This window comes from Indicator indicator, chromosome 31 (assembly GCF_027791375.1).
Source record: "Indicator indicator isolate 239-I01 chromosome 31, UM_Iind_1.1, whole genome shotgun sequence".
Taxonomy (NCBI): Eukaryota; Metazoa; Chordata; class Aves; order Piciformes; family Indicatoridae; genus Indicator; species Indicator indicator.
The window spans coordinates 12,235,093-12,250,623 of record NC_072040.1 but is presented as its reverse complement, the minus strand read 5'-3'; the positions used below and the strand labels follow the sequence as shown (position 1 = coordinate 12,250,623).

Here is a 15,531-nt window from a genome sequence, read left to right as displayed (position 1 = left end):
CCCTGGACTACCCAGCTCACCACTCCTCTGTCACCACTCACTTATTTGTCAGTTTTAGAGTCCTTGCCTACAAGTTTTTAAAAACCTTCTTTGCTCTTGCAGCTAAAGGAAACAGAAGCAGAGCTGCTCTCGTTGCTCTATGGGTTTGTTAGGGATATCTCTTTTATACTAAAGCTAATTAGGTGGCAATTCACAGCTGCCCAATGAGGGAGTTTTTTAACAGTAAAATACACACACACAATGGTGAGGGTTTGAAGGGACCTCTGCAGATCATCTAGTCCAACCCCCCCTGCTAAAGCAGGCCCAACAAGATTAGGCTGCCCAAGATCACAATGTCCAGGTGAGTTTGGAATCTCTCCAGAGGAGACTCTACAACCTTTCTGAGCAGCCTGCTCCAGGGCTCAGGCACCCTTACAAGAAAGAATTTTTCCCTTAATTGAAACCTCCTCTGCTCTAGTTTGTGCCCACTACCCCCTGTCTTGTCACAGGAGCTCAGCCCCATCTTCTTGCTCCCCACCTTTTAGTTCTTGCTGAGCACTGAAGATCCCCTCTCAGGCTGCTCTTCTCCAGACTAAACAGCCCCAGGTCTCACAGAGAAGCTCCAGGCCACCCAGCATCTTCATGGCCCTTGTGGACTCTCTCCAACAGGTCCTTGTATCTCTTGAACTTGGGAGCCCAGAACTGGACACAATACTCCAGACGTAGCCTTACAAGGGCAGAATAAAGTTGGAGGAGAACCTCCCTTGACCTGCTGGCCACACTCTTCTGAATGCACCACTCACTGTTAGGCACAGCATAAGTGATCTCAACTACTTGTCAGAACCAGCAAAATCTGGTTTCCCACAGACTTGCTACTCTCCTCTGAACTGTAAACCAAAATCCCTTCACATCACAGTGGCAATACCAGAAAGCTACCATTGACCACTCAGCAAACTGATTCCTTTACACTCCAATTTAAAAAGCAAGGGCACGGTTTTGTTCTTCCCATTCTCCCCCTCCATATAATTTTTACACCACACACAGATTCCAGGCATACTGCATCCAAAGCATCTTGTAGATTAACAAACAGTGTGAGAACATAAAGCAGTGGCCCAACAAACATAACCCAGCTATTAAATACCCTGTTTGGCAGCAGCCTGTGAGGCAATTGTTCTGTATAAGAGATGCCAGACTTGCCAAAGCATGGCTCCTATCTGGTAAGGGTAGCACAAGACACACGAGGAGGGAGAGGATTATTGCATAGGAGACATGGGGGGAGGGCAGGAAGAACAAAGGACATGTTTATAAAAAACAAAGCAGCAGGCTTCCCAAGTACCACTGCTTATAAAGCTATTAGTTTTATACTTGTGAGCAGTCAGCAAAAAAAATCTTGACTAAGAAAATCTGCCTTAAGTTGCACTTGATGTGCTAAATGCAAGAAGAAACAAACAAATACAGAGGAAGAATCACCTGAGGTGGTCTACCTTTTAAAATGTTCCAGCACAGAGAAGGCTCCAGGGAGGCCCAATAGCAACCTTCCAGTACCTGGAGGGGGCTGTAAGAAGGCTGCAGAGGGACTGTTTGCAAAGGCCTGCAGTGACAGGACGAGGGACAATGGCTTCAAACTAGAGAAGAGCAGATTTAGGTTAGACGTTAGGAACAAGTTCTGCACCATGAGGCTGCTGGAATACTGCAACAGGATGGCCAGGGAGGGAGCTGAGGCCCCATCCCTGCAGATATTCAAGGTGAGGCTCGACAAGGCTCTGGGCAACCTGATCTAGTGGAGGATGTCCCTGCGGACTGCAGAGGGGTTGGGCTGGATGAGCTTTGGAGGTCCCTTCCAGCCCAGACATTTCTGTGATTCTGTGGTGACTGATGCAGCTCTCCAGGTTACAGAAAGCTATCAACACAAGTACAGAAATCATTCCCATCTCCAACAGACAGCATCTGCATTTGCTGTATTGGCAGAACCCAGCACAGAGCTCTTCTCGCTCTAGCTGCTGGATAATCCCACGGCAAGATTCCTCCTCTGGACCCCAGCCCCTCAACCACTTCTCCTTATTCAAAGGCAACTGGGTAAATATTTTAAGCAGGAAAATAACATTGTTACTTTGAACCGACCACAGAGAAGAGGAAATGGATGACAAAGGAATTTTTGTCTAAGCCACATAGAAAGCAAATCCTCCTCAGACAGACAACAAAACTGAAGTGCCTGCAATGAGCACCGAGTATTGTGTGAGCATACTTCTAGCTTCTGTTCAGCAGCTTCCAGAACTGTTTCTTTTCCACAACATTACAGGAAAAAGGGGACTCTCAAGGCACTTAGATCCTGGCAAACAGCTAATTTACAGAAAGACCGGGATTTGCCTGCAGCCACATCACACTGTTCATGTATTGCACCCCTCCATGCATTCCATTTGGAGCACACTACACAGGACCTAACTCAACTTCTAACTGAAAATTTGCTTCTTTTCTGATTCCCAGTTTCCTGATCCCTCTCAGCTGCTCTGTCTTTCTTAAAGACAAGCTGGCCAGGGTCAGTATGCTCACCAACAGGTAACAAACACAGCAGCACGGTAGATATCTCTCAGAAATAAAAGAGCTTCTATCACAAACCACTTCTCACCCAGGTGACTGCCTCTGGAGCAAACAGCTTACAAGAGATCATAAAATCACAGAATATGAGGGGTTGGAAAGGACCTCCAGAGATCGAGTCCAACCCCCCTGCCAGAGCAGGGTCACCTAGAACAGGTCACAAAGGAACACATCCAGATGGGTCTTGAGAGTCTCCAGAGAAGGAGACTCCACAATCTCTCTGGGCAGCCTGCTCCAGGGGCTCCAGCACCCTCACAGTAAAGAATTTTCTCCTTGCGTTGAGGTGAAACCTCCTGGGTTCCAGCTTCTACCCCTTGTTCCTTCTCCTATCACTGGGCACCACCAAAAAGAGCATGGCCCCTTCATCTTGACACCCACCCCTCAGATATTTATAGACATTAATAAGATTCCCTCTCAGCCTCCTCAAGACCAAACAGCTGCAGGTCTCTCATGTAAATCATCCACAAGGTTTGACTTTAAAGCAGACTGTCTTGAAATTTTAATACTAAGGCTGTTGAAGTGTCATTAAAAGTTAACACAGCCTGGCAACGCTGGTAGGAGCCTACCATTAAAAGAACAGCACATCATCAAGTCTGGGAAGCATGGTCCTGGCATCAAAGTAAAGGTGCATGCCTAGCTAAGCACCTACAGATATCCAGCTGAGGGCAGGTTCTGGTTTTTATTCAACAGAATGAGCCTCAAACAGTGCTTCTGCCAGGCAGTGGGCTCCTGCTGCATCACTACTGTCTGCGCTGTGCAAGCCTCAAACTCCCCAGAGCAGCAGCTCCAGCTGCAAGCACCATTGTTAAGAACTTACAATCAAGTCTGGCTCTGAATAGCTAATAAAAGAACTCCCAGCAATAACTACTTTAATTGTGCTTCCTGCAGCTGCATTTTTATGTATATTCTCACTATGAACATGTAGTCATCTTGTGCCTGTTCATTTATGAAACAGATATTTTTTCATTTTAAACTGCAAGAGCCATGATTTAATGCTGAAAGCACCACCAACACAAAACCTCATCTTTTACAACACTCCCTTGCTCAACAGCATCATTAATACTACCAGCACAAATTTCCACCACCTAATCCCACCCTTCCTTTAACTCTTCACACACAAGTGATCTGTATACTCCTAGAGATAGTACCAGACTATCACCCCAAGTCAGAGTCCCTTGTTCTAAGCCATGGTTGGTCACTCCATGAAGAAAAATAAGTATAAGAAAGTGGAAAATTTTAGAAGGAAAGTGATTTGCCCCAGAATATAAATCTGGATCAGTAGTAAAGCCAGGATTGCAGTCCAATTGGTGCCACTGCTTTACATGGAACCACGGCCTCAGAAATAACTCCCCCTAGCAAAAAGCAGCCCTGGGTGGCTCCACCCAGCAGTTCCCTGAGGATCATACACATGGGGGGCTGAAAACCTCAGTAGAAGAGAAATACCCTTTTGTAAAGGCTGAAAACAGCAACTTTTGTGAGTTTTTCCCACAGCAACATACACAGCCCTACCTGAAGCAGAAATTAAAATTCCAAAATGAGAGTATAAATATAACTGAAAATTAGAAGGACTAAAAAGCAGCAAAAAAACCCAATCCAAACAAAAACTGGGGATTTAAAACTGAGCACAGTTTAAGAGCAGGCTTCCAGATGCAGTTAACAGCATACCCTCAGCTTACAAAGGGCTCAAGCAGAGCTAGAATGATGAGCATTCGAGGCTCACAGTCCAACATTTAAGCACACACCTCAGCTTTAAGCAGAAGTAGTCCCACTGGTTTCTACACGACATCAAATGCAGGTAAAGTTTCAAAGCATAAACATCTGCAAGACAAGGATCCACAACCTGAAAGACTACTCTTAACTTCCTGCTCCAAGGTCCATCTCAAAAAGATTTTCAGCTCATTTTAATAGCACCTAACCTACAAAACAACAAAAACCATGCCATGAAGCCAGGGGAGAGGAAGATACCCAGACACGGGAAAATTAAACCCATCCCAAAGGTGAACCGTGCGATTGTGGTGTGTCGGGTTTTTCTCTTAGCAACATTTTTGTAAGGAGAATGAATTCCATGATGCTGTCTCTTTATCAGTCTGTTAGCTTCACCCTGCTGCTGTAATTTTTCTTTCTGTAACATTGCACATAGCTGGCTCAAAGACGGTGTCTCCTCTCCATTATATGCTAAATGAAAGCCACGTTACCTCTAAGCACCCCCAACAAATCAGCCAAATCATCTTATTATGGAGGCTATCCTCCTCGGCCCCTGTATTTCTGATGCAACCAAACGATATCTTTGTAAAGTCTTCATTGTAAAAACAGGTGCTAAAACGAACCCTTCCCTGCAGAGTTTGCAACGCTAAGGCTGCCGCATAATGTCAGTGCAGATCATTGTCCAAACTGACTGGATTTAAAGCATAAAATATCAAGCAGCCAAGTGATTGAAAGAATGAAGGAATGCTTTTTCGGTACCAAGTACCTTCTCTGCTTTAGAGCTGGTCTGGCAATGCAGATAAAAGCCAATCAACAGACAAAAAAACAGTTTCAACCACTTGCTGTAATCTTCAGCAAAACGGTGCTGCTACACTTCCCTGCAACCGTTCCTGCACTCGACTCAACGACAGGCACCATTTTACAAATCAGCTCTGAAATACAAATTCAAGGGCCGGGATGGGATAAAACAAAACAAACCCTTGAGCTACCATCCTCTCGGCTCCCTCCCTGCCGCCCCTGCACAACCGGAGCCGGCTCCCCATGGCAGATCACTTTTGCTTTGTCTGCCCCACGGCCACGCACGACACATGCACTCTGCCAAGCCGGCAGGGATACACAAACATGCACACACGCACGGGCAGCCATGCGAAGGCAAGGGGCTGGGTAGCTGACTTACCCCCCACCCCCCGCGCCCCAACAAAACAAAAAAACCCCAACAAACAAAGGGAAAGGCGACAGGGGGAAGGCGGGGAGCGGCTCGCCCGCGGGGCTGAACCCGGACCGTCGCCCCGCTGCCAGGCCCTCGGGTACTGCTCCCCACAGCCCGCCAAAGGGTCCCTCCCTCCCGCCCGCCCCGGCTCACCGGTGGGCGCGCTGTCGAGGATGCGGAGGTCGTAGGCCCCGGAGCAGCGGTAGTTGGCGGCGGTGCCATTGTCCCACACCACGACCACTTCCTCGGGGCTCTCGAAGCTGCGGACGGTGCCCACATGGCCCTCGCCGCCATCCTGCTTCCCCCACTTCCAGTCCGGGCCTCGGACCACCCGGGCCCCGACTCCCTCCACCATCACCCGGTTGTTCCGCGAGCTGCTCATCCCGGCAACGCCCCGCGGGCCCGGGCCCCGCGGCGGCTGGAGAAGGCGCGCAGCCCGCCGGTGGCGAGAGGGGACCTCGATGGGGCCGGTGTGGAGGCAGGGCGCGGGTGTCGGTGCGAGGGGAGGGCGGAGCAATCCGGCGGCGAGCAGGGGAGGCAGGAGCCCTTCCGACGGGCCGCGGGGGGCGACCGGGGCAGCGGGAGCTGGCAGGCAAAAGGCTCCGGCCGACTCTTATCCTCGCTCGCTTCCTTTCTCCCTACGCACCCATCCCCAGCGGCCTCCTCCCCGCCCGCCCCCCACAGCGGCAAGCCACCGCCGGCCCAACGCGTCCGCCGCTACATCCGGGACCTGCGGCCGCGACGGCACCAGGGAGACAGCGGCAGCCGCCAGCCCTAGCTGCGCATGCGTACCCAGCCCCCGCGCAGCCAACCCCCGCGCAGCCGCGGGCGGACCGGTGCTGGGGCGCCCCCTGCGGGGCCGGGGGGCGCTGGCCGAGCAGCGGCGTTTGTTGAGCAGGGCTGTGGCCGGAGAGGGCGGGCGGCGGCTCAGGGGGGGTGGTGCGCTGCCTCCCGCCTCTGCCGGAAGGGTCGGCGGGAACCTTTCTTGACCACTGATCTGGTTTGAGCCGGCAGGTCTAGAGAGGCGATTGTCGGCCTGTCCTCGGCACTGATGGGACTGCAAGCTTCAGTACTGGGTTCAGTCTGGGGCCTCGCACTCCAAGGACATTGAGGGGCTGGAGTGGGTCCAGAGAAGGACAGCAAAGTTGTAGAGTAGAAGTTCTCTAAGAAGCAGCTGAGGGAACTGGGTCTGTACAGCCTGGAGAAGGGGAGACCTTTTGGTTCTCTGCAAGTCCTGGCTGGAACCGGGTTGGAGTTGGTTTCTTCTCCGAAGAAGAGTAAGAGGAAATGGCCTCAGGTTGCACTGAGGGAGGTTTAGGTTGGACACAAGAAAAGTTTCTTCCCTGAAACGGTTCTCAAACACTGGAATGTGCTGCCCAGGGCAGTGGTTGAGTCCTTATCCCTGCAGGTGTTTAAAAGTTGCCTAGATGTGGTGCTGAGGGACATGGTTTAGCATGGGTTTAGCAGCAGACTTGGCAGTGTTGGGTTCATGGTTGGACTCCACGATCTCAAAGTGCTTTCCAGCATAAACCACCAGAGACTACCACCACATTCCTCACATAATCCAGCCCTTCCTAAACCATGCTACAGCTAAAGAACCTTCAGCGTGAAATCAAGTCCTGACAACGGGCACTGCCAAGCAGTGTCTGATTCCTGCTCCTGATTCCAGACCCTTCAGCACCGGCCCTAGGCAGGCATGTGAGTAGGCACTGGGGCTTTGCTCCCCACAGCTCCTACCAGCTTCTTACATCGGGTACATGTGATTGAAATTAAATAGCACAGGGCAGAATTCCCCTTTCTATCAAGGGCTCTAGCTAGGCTTTAACTATGGTCCTCATGTTCCCATCTGCCCTGTTCTACTTCTCCATACTTTCATGGTTGTGGCTTATGCATGTCTAAAGATAACCAGAGTACATTGTTCTTGGTAGACTTGGATAAAAAAGCCTTTTTGAAACCAGAAAACCTGTGACAGGAAAACCAGCCAAGTCTGAGGTCAGAATTAGTTCTCCTGGAGAGAATCAGAAGAGTTAAATTTGTTTTTCCAAGCAATTCTGAATTACAGACATGCAGAGAGTCTGCTGCTGCAGTTCAGCAGCACTGCATGCAGGCAGATACTATCCTGGAGCTGCTCCTGTCTGCTAATCCTTCTCCTGCTCCGGCTGTCCAAATAGCCCCTGACTCTCCTACTCACCTTCTTCCATCAGATGATTTGCTTGCAGAAACCAGGCATGTGTCAGCATTTTGTTTGCAGTGGGAGACTAGACACAGTAATACCTTAAGAAAGAACTCACATTCACTTCCCAGCTGAAATAACTTGTTTTCCTAGAGCCTTTTTGCAGGCAGAGAAGGTCAGTTTGTCGGCTGGTTTTGCACAGATTAAACGCATGTGGCATTTTCAGTGCTTCCAACAAGACTTTGGTCCCTCAACAAGCCTGTTCTCCTGATGAATGCTGAGAGTTAATCACATTTCCTAAACTTGAATTTTATGACACAGAATGGCTTTTTTACAGCCTTCCAGCCAACACGTGCTCACACTCCAGGGATTTCAACCTATCATCCCTCAAACTGTGGAGATAAATTCCACCAAGACCTCGCTAGTGGAGTTAGTAGAAGGTTTCTTTCTTTGCTTCTTGGGTGTGCAATCTAGAAATCATACTTGCTCATAAGCCTCCTCAAACCTAACACCAACAGAGGCAAAGGACTGGGGGAGGGTTGCTCTGTCCCTGTACAGGAGGAGACCACCAGGGCAGACTGCAGAGAGGTAATGCCTTAACCTGCTCCAGCAGCAGCACTGAAGCTCATCTGCCACAGGCTTTATTTCCCTGAGCAGTGCTGCTGTAATTAAGCACTGCTGCCTGCCACACCTCAGGTAGTCATGACAGAGCAGCTGAATCACAGGCTGGAGGACGGTAATGCACAGTGCTTTAGGCCTTCTTGCTTGTAACTGCACAGCCTCACTCACATGCATTCAGTGCAGGAATCTGGATGCACAAAAAGAGCTACAGAACAAGTTCCCTTCAGGATACCCAAAATGCCATATACTGCTGACTCACACCATCCTCCAGCTAGTAACTATGGTCTTCCTCATTACTTCCTGCCATATTAGAGCAATCCAGTGAGGGGCCAAGAGAGAAGAGCTTTGATTTGTGCAGAATTGAGCACTCTACAGAACCTTACGGAGTCCCTTTGAACTCCTTGTTATTATTGTAGCCTGTGTTCACTTTTTGTAAGAGCAGCTCCAAGAGGGTAGGGACAGCCCTCAAGACACCCCTCATAGTCACAGGGAACAGGAGGCTATGCCCCTGTTCATCTAAGCCATTCCAGAGAGCTCCTGGCCTAAACTCTGCCCAGTTGCCTTTCAGTTCTGCATAATGTTGTGCTCCAGCAGGGAATCTTAATCTAAGTATTTGCATGGATTGAAAGAGACTTGGAGAGATGTTTTTCTGGACTGTCTTGTTTGATTACAGCTGAACTTGCAGTGCAGGGTCTGGAACACTCAGTGCAGAATGGGGACTGTGCTTATAGCAGGAGACAATCTCATGTGGGCAGCCTGCATTTATATGATCAAGAAAAAAAAAAATCCCAAACCATCTGGAAAGAGAATAATTAGCTCATTGAGTTATGTGGATTTGGTTACATCCTTGCACAAATCTCAAGTTCTCAAACTGTCATATGAAGGATAAAAATTAAAAATAAAATAAAAATAATTAATAATAATTTTTAAAAAGCTGTCTAGGAGTTGAGAAAAAGCATCTAGTTGCCATATATGGAGCAGAATGAAGATTTCTTTTTAAAATACAAAGGGAGACCTTATTCATTTGTACCAACCTCAGTTCAAGCATTCTGCCTCCTCAGTTCAAGGCACTATATTAGAACAAACAGTTTTATTAGTCCTCCTCTTCAAAACCTAAGGCATTCTAGACTTTCATTTTCTGACTTTCCCTGAAAGGAGTTTCCAGCATGCAGGGTTTTTTTTCTTGTATTATGGCCTTTTGTGGCCAAAAGTATTAAGAAAAGGATTAGGAAAAATTAAGCAACTGCCTTGGCTTTATAGAGTCATAGAATCATAGAATTGTCCCAGTTAGAAAAGCCCTCTGAGAGCATCCAGTCCAACCATCAACCCAACCCCACCACGGCCACTAAACCATGTCCCCTGAGTGCCATGGCCAATGGCATCCTGGCCTGGGTCAGGAACAGTGTGGCCAGCAGGAGCAGGGAAGTCATCCTGCCCTGTGCTCAGCTCTGGTTAAGCTACACCTTGAGTGCTGTGTCCAGTTCTGGGCTCCTCAGTTCAAGAGAGATGTTGAGATGCTGGAAGGTGTCCAGAGAAGGGCAGCAAGGCTGGGGAGGGGTCTGGAGCACAGCCCTGTGAGGAGAGGCTGAGGGAGCTGGGGATGTTCAGCCTGGAGAAGAGGAGGCTCAGGGCAGACCTCATTGCTCTCTACAACTACCTGAAGGGAGGTTGTAGCCAGGTGGGGGTTGGGCTCTTCTCCCAGGCAACCAGGGACATAGGAGAGGACAGAGTCTCAAGCTATGCCAGGGGTGGTTTTTTCACAGAAAGAGAGATTGGCCATTGGGATGTGCTGCCCAGGGAGGTGGTAGAGTCACCATCCCTGGGAGTGTTCAAAAAGAGTCTGGATGAGGCAGTTGCTGCCATGGTTTGGTTGATTGGATGATGTTGAGTGGTAGGTTGGACTGGATAATGTCAAAGGTCTTTTCCAACCTGGTTACTTCTGTGGTTCTGTGCTACAACCTCCTTTTAGGGGGAGCTGTAGAGAGAAATAAGGCTGGGCTTGTGGGTAGAACTAACTCAACTAACCAAGGATGAGATGAAAACTAGCATTTTACTGAAAAAAAAAAAACCCAAACAAAACCAAACCAAACAAAAAAACCCCACCCAAACACACACACACAAAACAAAACAAAACAAAACTAAATAATGAAAAAGCCCTAAATGTATCACAGTACATTAGAGATTGGAAGGGACCTCAAGAGATCATCAGGTCTAACCCCAACATGTTATCTTTTTTAAAATGAGAAAGATGTCATTACTCTGCCCAGAAACTTCTGGTCTGATAAACATACCACAGAATCTTAAGTGAAAATAAATAAGCACTGATACAGGCTGGGCAGTGACTGGCTTGAGAGCAGCCCTGAAGAAAAGGCCTTGGGGGTGCTGGGGGATGAGAAGCTCAGCAGGAGCCAGCAGTGAGCACTTGCAGCCCAGAGAGCCAAGCAGAGCCTGGGCTGCAGCAGGAGAAGTGTGGCCAGCAGGGCCAGGGAGGGGATTCTCCCCCTCTGCTCCACTCTGCTGAGACCACACCTGGAGTACTGCATCCAGTTCTGGAGCCTCTGTTCCAGGAAGGATCTGGAGGTGCTGGAAGGTGTCCAGAGAAGGGCCATGAGGATGAGCAGAGGGCTGGAGCTGCTCTGCTATGAAGACAGACTGAGAGAGTTGGGGTTGTGCAGTGTGGAGAGGAGAAGGCTCCCAGGAGACCTTCTTGTGGCCTTCCAGGATCTGAAGGGGGCTCTAAGAAAGCTGGGGAGGGACTTTTGAGGGTGTCAGGGAGTGATAGAACTGGGAGGGAATGGAGCAAAACTAGAAGTGGGGAGATTCAGATTGGATGTTAGGAAGAAATTCTTCCCCATGAGGGTGGTGAGAGACTGGCACAGGTTGCCCAGGGAGGTGGTGGAAACCTCACCCCTGGAGGTTTTTGCAGCCAGGCTGGAGGTGGCTGTGAGCAACCTGCTGTAGTGTGAGGTGTCCCTGCCCATGGCAGGGGGTTGGAACTGGCTGAGCCTTGAGGCCCCTTGCCAGCCCTGACAATTCTGTGATTCTATGATTCTGTATTTTCTAGACCCTGAAGAACCTGTTGGAAACCTCAGCCTGTACCTTGCTTCTCTGGGGACAAAGCCATCCCCAATTGCTCAGGCTCTGCTGCCATCAGGTGGCCATTCACCAGCTCTAATTAATGCCAAACCACTGCTGCTCCCTCACAGCACCTATTTCCACTGCTTTATTTCATTACTCATCACCTGTTATGCTCCCATTTCTTTTCCATTTTCAGAAATCTCCTGGACAATTGGCAGTGTTTTTCCTCCGAGTTTCTGCAGATTAAAACATTTTTTAATGCAAGACAGCAAATGGATTTGGTGGGTTTGGGGTTTTATTTTACTACCCTGCTGGCACCCTCTATGAAACTGTTCATGAGAACACAGCCATTCACCCACAGTGCCTGTGTCACTGTTTCTCTCCCAAAAGATTTCTATATGATATTTCTTTCCTAGGAATCATAAAATCAGAGAATGGTTTTGGTTGGAAAAGACCTCTAAGATCATTCAGTCCAACCAGCAACCCAACACCACCATGGCCACTAACCATGTCCCCAGGTGCCATGGCCACCCCTTTCTGGAACCTCCAGGGATGGGGACTCCACCACCTCCCTGGGCAGCCTCTTCCAATCCCTGACCACTCTTGCAGCACAGACATTTTTCCTCATCTCCAACCTAACCCTCCCCTGCCACAATTTCAGGACATTTCCTCTCCTTCTGTCACTTGATGCTGGAAAGGATTAAGGGCTGAGCAGGGAACACATTACAAATACACCACTTAATTTCCCTGCTGTGAAACAGAACTAATACTATGGAAATGTGCTAAAAAGAAGGATTTTTTTGTCTATGAGGCTAAAAACCTCAACATCTTGAAAAAAAAATTGTTTTGGGAGAAATAAGACCATTATGGAGACAAACTCAGAGAGTTGGGGTTGTGCAGGCTGGAGAGGAGAAGGCTCCCAGGAGACCTTCTGGTGGCCTTCCCGGATCTGAAGGGGGCTCCAAGAAAGCTGGGGAGGGACTTTTGAGGGTGTCAGGGAGTGATAGGACTGGGGGGAATGGAGCAAAACTAGAAGTGGGGAGATTCAGATTGGATGTTAGGAAGAAGTTCTTCCCCATGAGGGTGGTGAGAGACTGGCAGAGGTTGCCCAGGGAGGTGGTGGAAGCCTCATCCCTGGAGGTTTTTGCAGCCAGGCTGGATGTGGCTGTGAGCAACCTGCTGTGGTGTGAGGTGTCCCTGCCCATGGCAGGGGGGTTGGAACTGGCTGAGCCTTGAGGTCCCTTCCAGCCCTGACAATTCTGTGATTCTATGATTTTTCCCAGGAGCATCCTGCATCTTCTCCCTTGGTTAAAGCTCTACATTTGACTAGGATGAACTATTTTGAGGGGAGAGAAAACAACACACCTGGGAAGTTCTGCTCAAGGTTTTCCATATTTAAAGACAAAATAAAATAAGTTTTAAAAACCCTGTAGCAATCTAGAGCATACACACTACAACCTCAAGCATAACTACAGGAATTCTCCTCCTTCAGCATACCTCAGAGGATTACTGAATGTTTTCTTACCAGATATTTATGAGTGTTTATCTACACATTGGAGTTTTATTCATAGGTGATGTCTAAATTTGAAGATGCCCTGGAAGCAGGGATTAATTTCTTCCTGGTATTAAATTTCTTAATTGTAAAAATGGTAAAGAAAATACTTCCTTGAAACCCTCAGATGTGGTCCGAACCAGCTAGGTCATATTTTCAGAGTGATAGGAAAATCAGCTGCCTGCCTGGGACATCAGATGTTTTAAGAGCATTCCTGGTTTCTCTGCACAGTAACTTTTGTTGCTGCTCATGTGCCTACAGCCAAGTGCAGGTCCTTCTTGGATTACAGAGGCTCTGAATATGCACTGAGTAGTAGCAGAAAAATTACTGAAGCAGTGCATAATAGAATCACAGAATATATCCAGTTGGAAGAGACCTCCAAGCTCATCCAGTCCAACCCTCAACCCAGCACTGCAGGGTCAACACTAAACCATGTCCCTAAGCACCAGGTCCACAGCTGCTGGAACACCCCCAGGGATGGGGACTCCAGCACTGCCCTGGGCAGACCACTCCAATGTCTGAGATCCCTTCCAGTGCAGAAATATTTCCTGAGATCCAGCCTGAGCCTCCCCTGGGGCAGCTTGGAACCATTTCCTCTGCTCCTGTCTCTTGCCACCAAGGAGCAGAGGCTGTCCCCTCCTCACTCCAACCTCCCTTCAGGGAGCTGTAGAGAGCACTGAGGTCTCCCTCAGCCTCCTCTCCTCCAGCCTGAACACCCCCAGCTCCTTCAGCCCCTCCTCTAGCCCAGGGGCTCCAGGCCCTTCTCCAGCCTCACTGCCCTCCTCTGGACACATTCCAGGCCCTCAATGTCCTTGTAGTGGGAACTGATTGCAACTGAATCACAGAATCCTAGAATGGTTTGGGTTGGAAAGGACCTTAAAGATATTCAGTTCCAACCCCCTGCCATGGGCAGGGACACCTCTTACTAGCCCAGCTTGCTCAAGGTCCCAGCCAACTTGGCTTTCAACACTTCCAGGCTTGGAGCCTTCACAATTTGTCTGGGCAACATGTTCCAGTGCCTCAGCACCCTGATGGGGAAGAATTACTTCCTAATGACCAATCTAAGTCCTGCTTCTTCCAGTCTGAAGCCATCACCCCTTATCCTGTCGCTCCATGCCTTTGTCAAAGGTCCCTCTGGAGCTATCAAAAGTCCCTGTCCAGCTTAATTCCAGTAACTCTCTGAAAGAGTAACTCAAGCATGTTTCTGAGTCACAACATTACAGAATCCTCAATTCCAAGATTTCTAGTCCACCCTGATGTACTTGTTGAAATCTCTGTTTATTAAAAACAGAGCTAAGAAATGTAAAAATCTGCAAGAAATATCTGTTGCTAAACACTGTCAACATTTTTGCTACCCATCTCATGTAAGATTGTGTCTAATGCCTATGAATTTATAGTTCCACTATTAATATACTAAAGACAATACTAGAAATTGCTTAAAGGAAGGAGATTCTTGGACATATTTCTGGCTCCACTGAATTCAGCTGGAGCCAGACCCCTGGTGTTGGTTGAACAAGAGTTTACCCAATATGTAAATCAATTGTTTGGGGGATGAGTGGGTTTTTTTTCACATCATTATAAAGCACTTGAAAATGTTTTGTGTTTGTGTCTGAAATATAAGATGCAGATTTTTAGCCACTTTGAAGTGTTTATAAAGGAATGAAAACAGGTAAATGAAAATGTTCAGCTTAAAGCTACAATAAAGATGCCTTGGAGCCATGAAGAAATTTAACCCAGATTCCACATCCACTTCTACTGCACTCTTACGAAAATTTTCCATCTTCTGTAGCAGCTTCTGGTAACATTTTTAATGAAAAGAATTAATTTGATGAAGAGAAATGTCCTCAATATATTTGCTTGTTTTGAATGTATTCTATGCTGTGCTGTCTCCTGTTCTCAGTTTCCAGCATGCCATGGACTGTCCTCTCTGGTCTCTGAACAAGAGAATCAGTTTTAAGTTAATTTCCATTCCTGAGAATTATCCTCGGTGATACCTCACAGACTTTAACTCTTAGGTGACCATTTCAGGTGACTCAAAGCACTGTTTCATTACCAGTATTTAACATGCTGATGACTCAGATTGATGTGATCCTCCTTTTGTATTCAGCAGTTTGCCAGCTGGCTTCAAACGCAGGGAACTGGCTTCATGCAGGCTGGATCCTGCATGCACCATTGCAAGGGAGACAAATCCTGGGCAGTCTTCATGTTGAAGCAGCTGATGAAGGATCTTCAACCACCTAAACATGGAGTGAGAGTTCTAGATTATGTGTCTGCATTTGTAATCAAGGGGAAAGACCTGCTCTGGTGAGACCTCACCAGGAGTGGTGTGCCCAGCTCTTGGGCCCCCAACACAAGAGAGACATGGACCTGCTGGAGTGAGTCCAGAGAGGCCACCAAGATGAGCAGAGGGCTAGAGAACCTCTCCTATAGGGACAGGCTGAGAGCACTGGGGTTGTTCAGCCTGGAGAAGAGAAGGCTCCAGAGAGACCTTAGAGCTGCATTTCAATATCTGAAGGGCACCGACAGAAAGGCTGGGGAGGGACTGTTCACCTGTGGGGATAGGACCAGGGGCAATGGTTGGAAACTGGAGCAGGGCAGAGTTAGGTTGGACATCAGGAG

General features: G+C 48.4%; 2 protein-coding genes across 2 annotated transcripts in view; one reads left to right on the top strand and one right to left on the bottom strand.

Moving 5' to 3' along the window:
* MIB1 (MIB E3 ubiquitin protein ligase 1) overlaps window positions 1-5,870 on the bottom strand; it is a 91,181-nt gene extending 85,311 nt beyond the window's left edge. The window contains exon 1 of the mRNA XM_054394587.1: window positions 5,642-5,870. Within this exon, the coding sequence (XP_054250562.1) occupies window positions 5,642-5,870 (229 nt within the window). The remainder of the gene's footprint in view (window positions 1-5,641) is intronic.
* Window positions 5,871-6,272: 402 nt separating this feature from the next.
* ABHD3 (abhydrolase domain containing 3, phospholipase) overlaps window positions 6,273-15,531 on the top strand; it is a 43,172-nt gene continuing 33,913 nt past the window's right edge. Inside the window, exon 1 of the mRNA XM_054394669.1 lies at window positions 6,273-6,488. Coding sequence (XP_054250644.1) covers window positions 6,273-6,488 — 216 coding nt within the window. The remainder of the gene's footprint in view (window positions 6,489-15,531) is intronic.